Raw genomic sequence first — 18130 nt, 5'->3', positions numbered from 1 at the left:
ATGATATTTATAGGAATTGGCACATCTTACTGCATGGAGCAAAGCCAATTATCTCAAGGTCTTCTATGTGGAGACCACCCGATTCAAGCTCCATCAAACTCAACTTTGACGACTGCTCCCTTGGGAATCCCATTCGCTCCGGAGTACGTGGGCTCTTTCATTCATTCGATGGACAAACATTGCAAGCCTACTCCTGCCCATTGGCTATGTAAACTCAACTCTAGCAGAAGCCACGGCCCCGTTAAAAGGTCTCCGTAGATTTCTCATCACTTCGGGTCACACCTTGGGAAGTCTAAAAATGTCATTGCCTAGGCACCAAGGGGGGCCTTAGATCTTTGAAAATCTCCTACTTTTCTCCTTGTAGTTGCAATTTTGCTTTGGTATATCATTTTTTAACCCTTTGGGGATATAAATGGTGCCCTCTAAGAGGGTCCCCTTTTGTGTACATTTACCCAGTAATACAATTCTAGTCACCTTTTCTCAAAAAAAATTATGAAATCCATGTCACCGTCTCCTTGCAGCTAGTAGATGTCACCCACTTATACATAGAAGCAAATTATGAAGCTGACAGTCTAGCAAACACAAAACCACATCGACATGTACTCATTTTTGTATGGAATAAATGATGCATGTACACAATTTTGGGTCACAACAGGACAAAAAGTAGAAGGCTAAAAATTCAAAAAAACAGCTTAGGAGTGGGAGAGGGAGAAGAGGAGGGGGGGGAGGGTTTGCATTTATTCGTTCACATATTATAATCCACTTGTAAATAGCATTTGATGTTTCAGTATAAAGGCATGATTGATTGGTAAGCGTGGGTCTCATCCAACTTTTTAATTCCACATAATGGATAAGAAAAGTTTCACTATTTTCCACTATATAGGTGCAAAAGAGCAGGCTAGCTTGCCAGCAATTCACCCTTACGAGACAACTTCCAATAATTACCATGTCACGAGCAAAGGTAAGTCTCTTAGAGGACTGGCTGCTACACGAGAGGTGACATCATTCAAATTCTGATAATTCGATGCAAGTTAAGGAAAACAGTCAAAACATCACTCATTTATAAACAGATTGTTGCGCAAATTATCAAATAAAAAGAATAGTGTCTTCAAATAGCAGCTGAGGTCTGGTTTGTTAAATTTGAATCATTGTCCTGGTTTGACTGTCACCGGTGTTGTACCCCGTAAGAAACTCGTCAAAACAAATTCCAACATAATACAACTATCATATAAACCAGTTTACAGTTGATTAGAGAATTTGGGTCACTGGTGTTACACACAGTAAGGAAAGTGGTCAAAACAAATTCCAACCTAATCCAACTACCACATAAATCAGGTTACAATTGATCAGAGAATTTGGATCCCTTTAACCGGACAATCATAAGAATAAGGACCTGAATGTAAATTCAAAGAACAAGAGGAAAAATGCTATCAGATGGAACTTATAACTAATAACAATTCTTTCCGAGTAGCTAGTTTGTTGTAGCGGCAAGAATTGAACCCTTGACCTCATGCAAGCTGGGAGTCACAGTACTAAAAGAATGTTCAATATAGATTTTCAGATGCTATCAAAACAGAAAAATCAAACATTCAAAACGCGAAAAAGCTTAATTTTAGCAATACTCGACATTTCCAGTTATGCGACGGCCATTGAAAGTTGAGATTAAACTTTCCTACGGCACTTTAAAGGAACGAAGCCTTCATAATAACAAAATAGGGCTGTGGGAAGACCTACTTCAGTTATTTGGTTTGTCATGGGTGACACCAGAATCTGTCCCCCAGCTCTTCCTACAGATGTGTTTTCTACCATGGCCCAAATCTGGCACCATGCCTTGGAAGGCCTCAGTACCAGCAACTTTATGGCCCATTTGGAGAGTAGGCAAACACAGAATTTTCTGGGGACAGATATCTTATCGGCAAGCCCTAAAGGAGACCGTCAGGTCAATGGTAATCTTCTGGGCCACCAACCACGACTGCTTCAAGCTCCTCTCCCGGTCTGACTTCCATCTCAACTGGCTAGCGATCCTTCACCACACGGCCAGCCCAGTCCCCCGCTCATCCCTCTAGAGGCCACGGGAGCCCGGACAGACTAAACTGAATTTTGATGGGTGCTCTCTCGGTAACCTTGGCAATCATGAAGGAATTCCCCTCTTCTCTTTCGCCCTCCCCAGTGGCCGAGCAGACTCGACTATGGTGGAAGGTACTCTTGGAAGGCCTAACAAATTTCAACCCCACCTGGAGCACAGTTTTGGTTGTGGAGGGTTGACTTTAGAAATGTCATCTCTTGGGCCTCACATGAACCCCCCCTTGGAGACTCACAACAGTTTTTGACAAGATTTTTTACATTCGCAGGCATACACAGGTCTTATGGAAGCATACTTGGCCAGAGGCCAACCAAATGGCCGACACCCTGGTTAAGGAGGGTGCTTCCCTGGCATCTCTCTAGAGCGCTTGCTGCTATTTTTCACACGAGACTCATGTTTTGTTATATCATATGCTTGTATAGCATTTTTTTTATTCTTCCACATCTCGATGGTTTTTGTATAGCGCTCCTAAGCTGTGGGTAGCCTATTTTAGTAATATGCACACCTCTTTTACTTAATACAAAGTCAACAGATTCAAAAAAAAAAGAAGAAAAAACAATCAGCAGTTTGAAATGCCAAAATTTGGCCGTAGCAAAGGCAGTCTGAGAATTTCATTTCTTAGCAAGAAAATTTTCTCAGTGTGGACCAGTTTGATTATGAATGAAAAAAGCATTCAAGTTTTCGATAGATTTTGACAGGCACAACTCTTTTATTTATATGATACAAAACGAAAAACAACAGTTCTTATGATAGTCTCCTCGTACCTGTTACACTTGACTGATGGTTCAGCTGCACTAAGTGTTTCCGTTGGTCTTGCGACCAATCTGACATGTTTCATAAATCCTGTCGACAAAAGCAAGATCATGACACCTCAAGAGGCTACATGCATACAAACCATCACACCCTAGCCTCCACAGATGCATTCCCATATGCTTTAAGTCAATGCATCTAAAGGATGTGTAAATGAATTCACATTCCATCTTCTTCGAAGAAAGGATGGATGAGGACTGCCTTTTGAGAGGAGAAAGGTTCAGATGATGACCCCAATGCTCTCAAGAACACAAGCCGGAGCCTCCTAATTTCTTATAAGGCATCAACATCTGAATCTATTAAATAAGCCTACGAGGTCTGGGGATTTCTACAATGTCATAGTCATCTACAGATAATAAATTACATATAATTCAAATAGTTGGTACTGAAGAGGAGAAACTCCACCTTTGTGGGTCAGAGAGTAATTAAGATGATGGAAAAAGTTGCAGATGAAGAACAAACCCAGTTTGGCTTAAAAACCCAGTTTGGCTTTGGGGGACAGGACAAGGGGGTCTACTTTTGCAACAGGGTTGTTTTCAAATAGGAATAAAACAGAGGCCTTAAATAGAGTACTGGGATCACAGGGAACCACTTCAAATGGTGGGAAGAAAAAATGGTACCCCATAAAGTTGACTGCTGCACTCACAGAAAAGAATGAGGGGTGCACAGAAGACCTAGGGTATGCACTCCTGGATTGATTGAAGAAGAGATTCGTGGGAATCATTTTGTGAAATTTTCAGAAACCTTGTAGTCACAGTCAAAAACGGGCCATATCCTCATTATTGGAGCCCATAGATTTCCAGTTCTTGAAACTGCAGCTTACTATTGTGGCTTCATTTGTCATCCAAAAATGCCTTTCAAGGGAAGGTAGAAACTGGACCAATGCTTGAAGCCGTAGGCGAACCCTCTGTCTCGATGCTTTCATCACCTGAAGGTATTTGTCGTGGCTCCGACAATGGGATCCTCCTAGACTTTCCAACAGCAGCTTCCCCAGAAACTTCGGGAGAGAGAGATAAGGCAGGAGTCCCTGATGAAGATCCCAGCAGACGACGAACTGGTACGTCAGCTGAAGATGTTGAAAGATTGTATGCAAAGGGTCCCATAGGATGGTCAAATTTGCAAGTTGGGCCAAATTTGCAGATGCCATAACGAGAATAAAATATGCACAAAGGCTCTCCCTGTTCACAAATGACATGAAACTCCTCAGGCAATCCTATTCTATCTCAAAAAGTTTGTCAAAATAAATTCTATTTGAATTGTGTGTGCATGTGAATAAAGAAATCTGCAACTAAAAGAACAATCATATCATGGAAACAGGAGAAACCACGACTGGAGAAAGTGGCAGAACACATCAACAACTTAATTAAGTATGAAGTGCATAACTCGTATAAAAGTATACTAATCACAGACTATGAAAATCCATGGTCCACTGGTTCATGGCCATCAATTGAAATGACAGATAGTGATGGAGAGAGAACACCCCCCCCCCCCCCAATTGAGTTCATATCTTCTCATGGTGTCTCTAATTATATATCCATCACCGACTACTTTAACAGTTGGTGATGACCCAGTGGGCGATGCATTCCCAAAGCCCATTGAATCATACAGTCCACTGGATTGTAGTATACTTTCCTGAGACTCATGCGTCCTTCCATGGGGCAGAGGGCGCACAGATCAAAAAAGTCATAATCACAGAACGGACTGTCTCTACAGCTTCCACAAAAGAAAAAACCAACTGTCTCTGATTTTCTAAACATCCTCAGAACTCCAGATAAACATACATATCATACATATTGTTTTATGGTATTTCTTTTTAGTGAGAAATGGTTTGAAGGCTTGAACAAATTGGCACACCACTCCATACTGTATTAAAAATTCTGACAGGACGATGCATATTTCTAGAGAGACAAAATCGAAACATGAAAGTTATGGCCATCTCACTTAGAAAATATGATGAACTAATTTTTCTTCTTCAAGAATATACAGAAAATATTTGCTATGGAGACTTCAAATGAAAGAAATACCTGAGAACCAGAAAATGAGATCAAACATCATTTTCAAAACAAAAGGGTCTCAAGAATCTATGTTCATGCAAATATCCTAAAAATAAAACTTCGAAAACTAAACTGCCATAAACTGCTCCAAAGGCTGCAGCCATCTTTCTTGAAAAGGAAAGAATCGTGCAGATATGCAAATAGCTCATCCAGATCTCTGTTTCGATTTAAACTGGCTTAAGCTTTCATATGCCTAGACAGGTCAACCATATAACAGATAGTTAAGAACCCCATCTAAACTTCAAACAATGACCTAAAACTCTTCCACTCAGTCCAAAGCATGGGAGATCCAGCCACCACAAAAGATTTTCACAATATGAAGCAGGTACTCCTTAAAACCAAAACTTAAGCCTTTAGGCGGAACATTTGGTAGCAATAAAATTCAAATGTCAGTCACGGTTGATACTCCAAGTGTCTGCCCAAGGTGTATCCAAACCAAGCCTCCCATGGAATGCTTCCCAGTGCCCATATATAAGGTGTCATATCATATGTTTGCCTTTTAACAGAAATAAAACAACGTGCAAGCAAAGGATTTTGGGGCATCAGCCAACCAATCCCAATATAAGTGCTCAATTCATGTTAACCGGCCCAAGTGTAAGTCTTACTGCTATCATGAAAACTGACTTCATCTATGGTGCTTGTAAGTTTCTATTGGTATCATGAACATTTTCATCACTGGTGTGTGCAAGTTTCTGATCTGTTTCTTTGATATTTTACTTCAACCAATCTGTTTCTTTCATATTTTACATCAACCTGTAACAATAAATCTATAAAACGTCTTTATTCTGCATCAGCCAATCAAGTTACTCTAGAAATATCTTTATCATTTTAGAAACTTTAAACAATTAGATAACAGTGACATTATGTCTATACTTAAATCAGATTCAAAATCTAATTTTGCATTAAAAAAACAAGTCTGCAGTTCACAATTTCCAATGAATCCTGAGCAGATCTCAAGGGAAGAATTACACATGAAACATTTCAAATGATACTTGGATAAATAAAATAAAGATCAAATTAATACTCACAGGACGTAGAGGAAGGCCCATGGGGCTCAACATGCAATTTGGAACAGGAAGCAGCCTCTCCCTTGGGTGATGGAACTTGCACATGGCACCAAACTTACAATCTCCAGTCTTCATATAGAATTGGCATTCAGGTTGATCAGGTCTTTCAGGGAAAACATTCTCCCTCTGCAATGGAAAAAGTCCCATGGGGACAGAACTGGATCGGAATGGGAATGCCCCAGGAGAGCTTGCACCTCCTGTTTCAGTTTGTCGTGGGGTTCCATAAGACTGACCAGTTCCTGGTGGTTGCTGAGTGTCTGATGATGAAGCTGAACCCAGCTGACCCTGACATGGATATATAATATAGTACGAAAAAAGGCATGGCAAATGATCAAAATTCCTGGCTAAATCCAGAAAATGCTTAATAGAAGCCAAACCACAAAAAAGAAAATTTCATTTCAAAGTACGAACATGCAAAGAGTTTCAATGCGAACCTATAACCATCTTACAGCTTGATGATGACTCTTTAGAAAATAGAGTATGATCTCATAACCAGGAAGTAACAATATAAACAATACTCATATAATCAAAATCTGAGAATAAACAGGTCAGCCATATGACAGACAAGTAAAGTTCTGACTTATGTGGTAGAGAATGATAATAATGTTTACTTGCAAAACAACTGAACATTTACATCTCATCCCAAACATGCAGGAAAGTGATCTCATGACGATAGCGCTAAGTATTGACGTTCCCCTGGCTGGGCCTGTCAAATTTGAATTTGACACCATGCCTGTGGAATTCCCATCTCTTCCGCAAGCCACAGAACTCCGAAATTTTTTGTCCTATCAGCTCTAAGGAAACTAGCAAAGATATTTTCGAATCAAGACATAACCATCCGCTCCAAGCAATCTTCCCTATGTCACCTCTTAACATCCATATATTTTAACTTCCCCACCCTATATTGGATGGTTCAAAAGAGATGTCCTAGAGCTCCCAATAATTTTAACAACCTTGAGCACATAATGACATTGTAACCAACAAAGCATCATTATCATCATTCAATCTTTATCCTAATTATTTGGGATCGGCTACATGAATCTTGTTCCTCCATTCTTCTCTATCAAGGGCCATAGTGCCAACCCTCAGTAAACCCAAAACTCACCATATATTAAGATAGAAAGCTTCCTTGAGGCGAAAAGAAAGTGTGGGGGAGCCCAACAAAACAAGTACCCAAGAAAAGTGGTGCACAAAGGGTGTAATGCTCAAAGGGTGTAACCATTCATAAAAGTGGCCCGCTAGCTGCTTGAGGCCGGTGAACACCACTAAAGATCCTTGTTAAGTCAATAATAGATATGGGAGAAAGGTAGTAGTCTTGGGGGGAATATATCAATCAATGTGCAAAACCACAACTCGAGGATGGAACTCGGCCCATGCCAGAGCCAAATAACTTGGGCCGAGTCCAATTTACTTGGCCCGAGTCGGGCCGGGTCTTGGCAAGCCAAAAAGTGCTAAAAAAAAAATACAAATAAAATCCCAAAAATAGGAAAAATATTTGAAGTAAAATTAAACAAAACACATCTAAATGAGGTAAAAAAACAGTAAAAAATGGATTTTGAAAAAATCAATTTGTGACGGGCACCATTTTAGAAATAATCCAAAATAAAGGGAAAAACATAAAAATAAGTATTCATGACAAACACTTTCCAATCTTTGCAAAATAATAGAAAACATTAAAAAAAACGTATGACAAATAAATTTCTTATTTTTTTGGATTTTCTATAATGTTTTTTTAATTTTTTAAGATCCTCGAGTCGGAATACCCATCTCGGGCATACTCAAACTCATCAGGGTGGCGAGTCCAAGTTGGCTTGCCCAAGTTTTAGCACACTGACACCAATTTTTTCTTCTTTTTTTTAATAATAGGGGGGATGCCTATCTTGGAGGAAGGACAACAAACTACTTTGTAGGGCACATTCACCCAATGAATGCGCAGCACATAAGTTAAAAAATTGGTGCTCCTTGAATACAGCCATCTGATGGGTGCGACAGCCCTGCAAAGAGGTGCACTCTTGCTCCAAATAGCTCCAAGAAAAATGTCCTTTGAAAGCTCACATTAGAAGAACAGGAGAGGCAATTTGTGCTTTTCCAGGATGGAAGTAGCAGTCAGGGTTATCAAGCTATGTGTGCAGAGGAGGCCTGTGGGAGGGTTCCCTTACCTATAGAATCAATAGAAGTCAAGGATAGACAGTCAAGCAGATTTATGTGAATCTGCTAATGCTTTGGGTACTTTGAATCCTAGTAGCCAGAATTTAGCATGAAGTATGGATATAGGAATTGTTATGCTAGGGAAAACAAAGGTTTTTGGTTTGTTTTGATTCACACGATATCAGCAGTATGGATAAACTCAGATATGTCACTGAAAACAGCATCCATAAAACAATGGCAATATACCAACATGATAGAAGTATAGTATAGGTGAAATGTACTGTCGTGTGTTTTTTTTATATAATTACGTCTTTCTGAAACTTTAGACAAGGAAAGTACAGTAAATTTATACGAATTAAAAAGAATAATGCTATTCCTATTGCAACAGCCACTTAAGACGGCAAATATGAACCTTTTGGCCCTTCCTGTCCAAAAAAAATTAAAGCTTAATAGCTCAAGAAAAACCTCTATATTATTATTGTGCCACTCTCTCTCTCCTTTAATTTTTTAATTCATTTCCTTTTATCTTTTTCAAATGTGATCTTTAGTTTATCACATATGTTTATGCATTATTACAGATTATGAATTAAGGAACAACTAGAAGTTAAAAGCTTTCCTGAGGACTTACCATCACTTAAAATGTTTCGTTCTCCTGTATTCCCTTCAATCAAGAAAGAATATGACTTCCCTCATTTTCCTCCAAATTTCTGTTCAATTCAAATTTTTCCAAGTCGAAATGGAAGGCAGTTAGGTACTGGAAATACCTTTCTACTATTATGACAAATGGTTCCTAGTACAACAAGAAAAGCATTTTTTTTTTTTTTTTTTTTAGTTGGTAGTACCAGACAAAGTATGTTTGGAACACATTTTCAGGAAGTTTTCACAAGTGTTTCATCCCAGTTACGCATAGGCACTTTACAATGTGGAAATATAGGTTTTGGATAACTATGTTTTAGATCAGCCTAAATTCAGAAACAAATGCAGGCCTATGCAAAAATAAGCTAAAAAATATCCTGCTAACCAGAGCTCAGATTAGCACCAATTACTTTTAGACTCATTGATTGCTGAATAAAAGGCCTGAGGTCAAGTTGATTTGAGACCAACTATGCCACAAGGGTACGCGGTTCTTCGATGGAGTAAATCCCTCATGAGGAAAATTACTCGAATTTCTGTCTCATGCTGCTCAATCCCGATTCCCCTCATCCCAAACTGCTCTGATATCAAGTCCAAAAAGAAGTTCCGATGATAGTAGTAAGCATTTACAAATATATATACCTGAGTATATCCAACAACAATTACATGTCCATAAAACACCACCTTGCTAAAGGAGCTTGACAAAGTGATATGTTCAGGAATATCATATAATATCAAAATAATCTTAAGCATATATACCTGTCACTAAAACCTTCCTGGGGAACACAAACCGCTCTAGAACTTCAAGGAACATGGCAGTCAGCAATTCTCATATATTAAGAATTTAAGAACCAACTTAGAAGGAAATAAGAAATAACAGATATAAGACCATCCCATGCAGAGAAAAAATTTAAAAGGTGTAAGTGAAAAAAAGTAGTATCATAAAATTGAACTCTTCAGAAACAACTATTTACTAAATTAGGTGTCTGCCTGCAAAGGATATGACAAATAGAACAGAACTTCCAAAGACAATATGGACTCCATGAGCAAAGTGTGTGAGCAAACATTTGTATAAGAACTAAGTCAGAAACGAAAGACCTACAGAATATGTGTTCCAGCCAGGAACAGGAACCATGCCCTGAGGAAGAATCAGCTGTGCATAGCTTGAAGGACCCTGCCAACGTGGGCTCGGAATAAAAGAAGCCCTTGACATTGGCCAATTTGGAAATCCTCCATGAAAAGATGGCTGACCAGGAGTTGTTGGAGAATGTACAGGGGGATAAACAGGAGATCCACGCAATGAGACCATTGCATTAGGTTGTGGATGGTGAAATTTACAAGTGCTCCCAAATTTGCACTGTCCAGTTCTCAGATAATAGGCACATTCCTTCTCATTCTGCAGGAAGGAAATGTCATAAGCAATTAGCCAAAATAAAGTCTTCTCTTGATCCAAGAATGTCATGAGAATAAATGATAAAAGGTGCATAAAGAAGCAAAATAGAGAATCATTGTACAAATCACAGCCCAAGACTGATAAACAAGAATAAGTACCAAGAAAAACTAGATATTCAAGAAAACAATTGATAGGAAAAACGGCATGTACAAACCGGCCGGAGAGGATAGCCTAAAATATTCAGAAGTACTCTTCCTGCAATGCCAGCCTTATCTCTAGGATGATGAAACTTGCAAGTAGCTCCAAATTTGCATGTTCCTGTCTTCAAATAATACTGGAACAAACAGTAAAAGAAATATTGGATCTTTATAATAAGCATGAAAACGAGGATATCTCGAAGATTTTGTATCTCAACAGCAAGGAAAAAGCATGTAGACCACAGATGCTTCTTTGTCTTGATAATTTGTAAATACTAGGTTTCAGAATTATGAAATTGCCACAAGTAGCCATATTCAAAGGTAACAGACTAAGTGACAAGCACAAAAAATGAAGAAATACTTCCAAATGAGTGGAGCATCCAAAATCGATTGTAAGTCAAGTTTCAAATCATGCCACTACAAACTATCAGGTAATAAGCACGATCAGATGAATAAAGGAATTGTACAAGCCAAGATATCAGCGCTCTTAATAGCGACTATCAAACGTGTCCAGCTGCTAGCAGCAAATGTTTGTAGGTTTGTTCAATCTATGGTATTAAACCTGACTTAAAACCAAAAAAAAAACAACTCTCTGGTATTCAACCCATACTACAAAGCAGGCCATGCAATGCATGGGTGTGAGGAAAAAAAAGAAAAGGGGTTCAACCCATACTAGAAAGAAGGCCATGTGATGCATGGGTATGAGGAGGAAAAAAGAGAAGAGGGAGGGGGCGGGGGGGGGGGGGGGGGGGTCACAGAGAGAGAGAGAGAGAAAGATGAATTTCCTTCCGAAGGGTAGTAAGAAATATAAAAAGGTCTGTTTGCTTCATTGTTTTTCCTTACAATGGAGAGAGAAAATATTTCCAACATTTTATTGACAATGTTTAGAAAAACCAACAACCTACACTTTTCTTTGGTTGGTCAAACATGGGATGGGTTATGGGATGGGTTAACTCCGACCAACCACGCGCATACCCAATTCCCAACAACCTGCTCCATTGAACTTTCCAAAACTTCAAATATTTCTTAATATATGGAAATTACTGAGGGTATTTTAGGAGCATAATTTGACACAGTTGTTGGAAACGCCTGATATTCTGAATCATTTCAGGTATCGTGGAATCGCGGCTAACTAAAAGCTTCCTATTTTTGGAATTGACATCTGTATAAGGGGAATTATGGGAAACAAATAGGAATCGAGATTCAACCCAAATAGAATCCCCTAAATATATAGAATCAAGATTCCGACCTCTTTGGAATCAAGCTTCTAACCTATTTGAATATGTCCCATATCAAATCGATATTCCTTCATATATGGAATTGAGATGCCGACGTCTTTGGAATCGAGTTTTTAACGTATTTAGAATTGAGATTCAATACCCGTTTGGAATCGGGTTTCGACTAATATAAGACAACATGTGTATTATTTTTTAATCTCTTATTAAATTTGATGGATGTATTTTAGGAATTTTTATGGGTTACTTTTAGGGTTTTAATATTTTTTAGGGATTCTAGGATTTTTTTTTATTTTTTAGGATATTTTATATTTTTATCTTATGGCAATACTTGTTTTAGCAGGAATAAAAGTGTCATTACAATTTTTATTTCATGTCAAGGGACTTATGGGGTATTTTTATAATGTTTTAACTGACGCGACGGTAACTTTGGTCTTTTTATTATAATATAATAAAAGGGCTTGAGGTGTTAAGGTTTCTAACAGTTTTGGGGCATGAACAGTAAAAACACGTTGTGAAAAGTAACAGTAAGCCCTATCTAGGGTTTCGGGTCACTTTTTGTGCAAGGACACCCAAATCCACTCTTTGGCCCGTTTTGATGAAGTTTTGAACTATTCTTGTCTATTTTCTCTATTTTCCTGCATCAAAATGGCATCAAACCCTAGGTCTTCTTCAACAACAAAGCTAAAAATCTACAACAAGTCGAAGGTGTGTTGATGTTAGGCCAACTTTCGCAAAATTAGCCTAGAACTTGCAGGTTTCAGCTAGGTTTTGTTGGTTCTTTGCCTAGATTTTGTGATTGTGGTGAACATATGGTTGCAAGAAGAGGTCAAGGCAATGGTATTCATATGGATCGACCTCGCGATAAGCGGGATTAGGAGATAGAGGATTTGAGTCAACAAGTTCAAGAACATACAAAGCGGCTTGCAGGCATTGATCAACGGCGAGATGAAGTTTTGTCCATCCAACATGATGTTGAGTATAATCGTGCTCCGTAGGATGAGTCGAGTGAAGAAGAATATGATTGGATGTATAGGCAGCATTCAAAACCCATAGATCTAAAAGTAGATATTCCTGATTTTGAAGGAAAGTAGCAACCCAAACGACCTTATGTACTGCTTAAACACAGTAGAGAAGGCCTTTGAGTACAATTTACAAGGATGTGCCAAAGAATAAAAAGGTTAAAAATTTGCCATTAAATTGAAGAAAAATGCTTCGGCATGGTGGGAACAGTTGAGAGAAAGGTGAGAAAAATGGGAAAGCCCAAAATTAACACTTGGGAGAAGATGAAAAGAAAATTAAAAGGAAAATTTATTTACAGTTTTTATATCAGAAGATGCATGTGTTGCGCTAAGGAGATAGGTCAGGAGATAGTTTCACCTTTTGACTGCTCGTAGTGATGTGATCGAGCGGGAGGAGCACTCCATTGACAGGTATGTGAATGGACTGCGTCAATCAATTCAATATGTGGTAGTTTTGCAGCAATAGTGGACCCCAACTCAACAGAAATGACCCTCAAACAGGTGGGGTGCTGGTGCGAGTGCAAGTGTGAGTGATGGGGAAATAGGACAGCAGCCCACGGTGGTGATTTTGAAAGAAAAGGCAGCATGATTGGTGTGGGTTCAACATCTGGCACTGCTAGAACGTCCAACCAGTAAGGCGCCCTGGACCAAAAAGGGGTTATTTTGGGAGTTGGGCAACCAGAGAGGGGTACTGGAAGCAACATCAAATGGTACAAGTGATCGAGAATCGGGCATGTCCCATCACATTGTCCAAATCACAAGCTCATTAACCTTTCTAAGGAGTTTTATGAGAAGGAAAGCAAGCATTCCTTTCAAGGAAATCCCATCTACGATTAGCCGGTTGATGAAGAGGACCCGGAAGTGACCTATAATGATCATGGGGAGGTATCGGTGATCTGGCGCAGCATGATTACACCCCAAGTAACAGATAGGTTAAACCCAAAGAATTTCTCATTAATTTACTTCCAAAATCAGCAAGGCATTGATTGGGACTCTCCAATGGTCATGAGTATTCAGATGAAGAAGGTAGTGATCCAATTTTTTATCAAGAACCACGTGAAAACAAGGAAGGTGACAATGGTCAAGATGAAGATGAAGAAGCTTTCGAAGAGGAAGTTGGTGATTCGATTAGAGATCTAGGGATTGGAGATGATCATCTTGAATATGCTCCCTTGGACTGTTCTAGGGTTGAACCAAGGCAATTTTAGCAAGGTTTAATGATTGTATTGATGCAATGTTGGCTAGTTAACGTGACTAAACTGGATGTACACATCACGGTTATTCCATCAACATATAATGACCTTAAGGGGTTCTCAAAAGTGGCTATGAAACTATGAATTGATTGCAAAAACTCAGTGTCAGTGCACAACAGTTGTGTCTTAGTTAGTCCAATTACTCGCAAGTCCCATGATAGTGTTTTCAATGTTCGGGTTGAAGGTGCTTGCAGGACTAATGCAAAATTCATCATAGCTTATTCAACACTCGATGACAAGTTTTCTCCAACTAGGGGAGAATGATGTAAAACAAGATGTTTCTTATTTTTGCATTTTTCTTATTAAATTTTAAGGATGTATTTTGAGAATTTTCTAGGGTTATTTTTTAGGGGTTTTAAGTTCAATTAGGGATTCTAGGATTTTTTATATTTTTTTAGGATTTTAGGAGATGTTTAAAAAGTAAATACTTACAAATTTACTTGTTTTATTAGGGATAAAAGTGTCATTACGAATTCTATTTTAAGTGACGGGACTTATGGGGTAATTTTATAATGTTTTAATTTAAGTGGGGGGTAGTTTTGGTATTTTTTATTATAATGTAATAAAAGGGCCTGGGACATTAGGGTTTCTAATATTTTTTGGGGGGGAATAGTAAAAACAGTATGTGAATAGTAACAACAAGCGCTATCTAGGGTTTTGAGGTCACTTTTTGTGCAAGAAAAGCCAAATCCACTCAAATCTGGCCCGTTTGATGGGTTTTTTGGACAGTTTTTGCCTATTTTCTCTATTTTCCTGCATCATCGATCTACCTGACAAGTGAGATTTATAACTCTATGGGGTTGAGTTTCGACCCCCTTGGAATCAAGATTCCTACATCAATGACATCTCACACCTTAACAACTTAAAACCTCATCAAGCAATTGAGAACAGAGGTCTCTAAGACCTGAAGAAGGGCTCCTAATATTAGAAGTCAATGTATTGGCTATTGAGCCTTAGACACAATATCAGAAATAAGGTCAATTAATAGACACCCGTAGTCCACTAGGGGAAATTGTCTATAAAAGATATATATTATGTCATGTTTTTCTAAAATGTGATTTTGATTTCATATTATAGTGCAAAATGGGATTTTGTTTGCGCCATGGTGTTGACTATGATATAGTATGTGCCTTTGATACTTGAGATGAAGATGTGGAGTATTCAATTTTTAATATTGCAAGGCCCAAGTTCTCTTAATTTTAACGCTCCAAACGCCCAAGTTTTTTTTTTTTGATAACAAAGTTGTACTTGCCTTTGTTACTTGCAAAAGAAGTTATACATTCCTTTGTTACCTGCAAAAAACATTGGAATGATACTTGTTAAGATCTTAACTCCAGACATTTACATTTCAAAGTTGATTTAAGGAACCAATACTTCGACAATGTGTGCATTGGATTTTCACTTGAAGCAACTATGAACTATGGATACAATCGTCTCCATACTGGCTTCCAAATAATTTAAATCAAAATCCATAACTATATGAACCAACTAATAAGTCACAGATTTGTGCATCTCAGTATTTGATTTTGTGGTATTACGATTCCAAAAGAATCAGATTGAGATTCTATGAGGGTGGAAGCAAGACTTGATGTATAATTTGTGGTTTCTTGCATCTACAAACTGCAGTAATTGATGTTCAGGAATCTGGATTCGAAAATAATCAAATTAAGTATCATTATATGTGTTCCACATATTCAACAAAGGTAGAACCGAGATACAACAATTTAAGGAATTGAGAATTAATAAATATTAAAATGGGATTCTATAAGCGTTGGAATTGAAATTCCTAAACTAAAGTATTGAGATTCCTGACTTCACATAAACGCATTGAACGAAAGTTCCTTGTCAGAATCGCAGAATCAATATTCTGAATCACAATCACGACCTTAGGTGAGAGATTCCAGTAACTATGATTTGACGCATGACCACTCCCTTAACCCATATTTAGTAATATAGTATAGATTCTACCTCCCTGCAGATTGTGTTTCTCACATCTCATCAAAAACACAAATGAACCATACCTTGTGATTCATGACCATAGCTTTTACTATGTACCCAAAAAACGACTCTAGCTTTTTGTTGTCAAGATAAGACCAGCAAAAATCATACAGCCAATGGATACATGCTTTTTACGTCCAGCTAGGAAACTTCTCTAAAAAGTTTCAAGGTGTGGGATTTCCAAAATAACCAGTCCCATACTCCAGTTTCCACCAAGCCATAATTAGCTACCATTGCTGGATAGTTATAAAATCTGCAATGGAAACAACTTTGAAAAAAAAATGTGCTGGATTTCTTTTTAATGGTTAAGAGATTTTGTATTTTAAAAGTATCCTTACAACAGTTCTTCACCATTGTCCACTCTATTTAATTGATGGTCCATGTTGAATGGTGTAACTACTTGCCAGAGCTACCAAAATAATGACATCAAGTTGTCACAATAAAAGATAAAAGATCAGCTTAGCGATAAGAATATTGCATGGAAAATAACTGGAAAAAGAAAATCTCATAATTAGAAGAAAGCGACATATAAATGCTAAGAAGAATTTGATGGGTGGCCCAATTTATTGGATTGATGACGAGAAAATAATAAACAGAAATACTACTACCTCACCCCACTTACCCGGCTCCATTCCAACTAACCTATTCCATATAACAGTAAATTTAGACAGACATCCCATATAGTAACATTAGTTTATATTCCCGGATATTAAGAAGAGAAATGAATTCAAACCCCATCCACTGCAGCTGCACAAAACTTTGACAAAAGCCCAAACAGTTCAAAAAGTAAGCAGTTTGCCACCAAAGTTTAGCTGCAAAATGAGCTCTCTAGGTTGCATCTAAAATGTGAGTGATGTAGTTATCCCATGGAGATGGCCTCTTTCTGTATTGGATCCGTCCTTTTCTCTGTTAAATAACGGTTATTGATTGGGGCTTTACAAGTAAACCAGCTATGGTACCATGGCAAGAGTATGGTTTCAGAGAGAAGAATGTTGAGGTGCCGGTTTTGTTCATTCACATCACCCAGAGTCGAATATAATTTGCAACATTATATTTTACAACGACAGAATTGACCTTATAACTTTTTTATATGAGTTTTATGTCTTTCTTAAGTTATAAGGTCAACGATTGACCCTATAACTTAAAAAGGAGAGCAACGATAAGCTCTTATTGCTGGGTTTTGTGGTTAATTAAAGGCCATTTAGCTCTGCGTCGTTTAATGTACCCTCTCTCCCCTTTCCTTTTCGCAATCTCAAAAGAGGTTTTCAGCCAATCAATCTCAAGAATGTACCAAACGGGGAGGCTCACCGTCTTCAAGAGTAGCCCTAGGGGACATGTTATCTCGCACTTGCAGTATGGGGACAACACCTGCGTCTTCCTTGACACAGTTCCCTAGGAAATTGAAACCCTACGGCTCTTCCTTAAGTGCTTCGAGCTTACCACTGGCTTTAAAGTGAATCTGGGCAAATCCACAATGATTGGGGTTTCTATCTCTTTGTCTGAGACGAGATTCCTTACCCTTGGATGGGGGTGTAAAGTGGAAGACCTGCCCACTAGCTACCTAGGTATGCCACTAGGTCTGGGAAGCCCAAAAATAGACAATGGTCCTGCATCATTGACAAAATGGACCGCTGCCTGGCTGGCTGGAAGGGACGCTTTCTTTCTTTAGCTGGAAGATCCACCCCATAGTTGGGTACGAGAACGATTCTAGGATCGGGGGCGGGATTGGTGGATCGAAGCTATACTGAAGATCCCTGTGTTAGGGATCGATGCCCGTACAACCTCAAAGGTCGGGATTGAGGTCCATGTGTGTTGGGGATCGAGCTCCTTTATTACATAGGTTCGAGAGTTATTATACAAAGGTACGAGATTCTATACATAAGAAGCGAAGTTCCCAAGGGCACTTCTTTGAGTTTCTTAACTCAATGAGCCCATAAAAGTGATCCAACATATTATGGAGGGAGAAATAACTTTTATAGGAGCAATCTCCATTTTCTTAGAACACGAGTTCCTCATGTAAGTAATAAGGATTCGTGGCTTTAAAATGTAGCTCCCGTCGTTGTTAACCAACAACATGTATTCTATTAAAGCGATCCCATATTGGTGGGATCTGGTTGCCACATATGGAAATGCTTGTGTTCTGTTATTTTGGAATTTAGATCCCAATGCACTTTGGAGTGCGAACCATAAGACTAGGGAACTAGATCCTGTAATGTGCAGGAACGCAAAATTAATTG

At 38.5% G+C, this 18130-nt stretch overlaps 1 protein-coding gene across 1 annotated transcript in view; it reads right to left on the bottom strand.

The window, feature by feature from the left end:
* Positions 1-2772: 2772 nt before the first annotated feature.
* ZFN1 (zinc finger protein 1) overlaps positions 2773-18130 on the bottom strand; it is a 33098-nt gene continuing 17740 nt past the window's right edge. Inside the window, exons 4-7 of the mRNA XM_006848397.4 lie at positions 10403-10522; positions 9898-10191; positions 5976-6299; positions 2773-4071 (exon numbers count right to left, since the gene is read on the bottom strand). Of these exons, the coding sequence (XP_006848460.1) occupies positions 3751-4071; positions 5976-6299; positions 9898-10191; positions 10403-10522 (1059 nt within the window). The 3' untranslated portion in view covers positions 2773-3750. The remainder of the gene's footprint in view (positions 4072-5975; positions 6300-9897; positions 10192-10402; positions 10523-18130) is intronic.

This window comes from Amborella trichopoda, chromosome 6 (assembly GCF_054954075.1).
Source record: "Amborella trichopoda isolate Santa Cruz 75 chromosome 6, AtrichopodaSantaCruz75HAP2 v2.0, whole genome shotgun sequence".
In the NCBI taxonomy this organism is placed as follows: Eukaryota; Viridiplantae; Streptophyta; class Magnoliopsida; order Amborellales; family Amborellaceae; genus Amborella; species Amborella trichopoda.
Note: the sequence above shows the minus strand (reverse complement) of the source record. Positions and strands in the feature narration are given on the sequence as shown.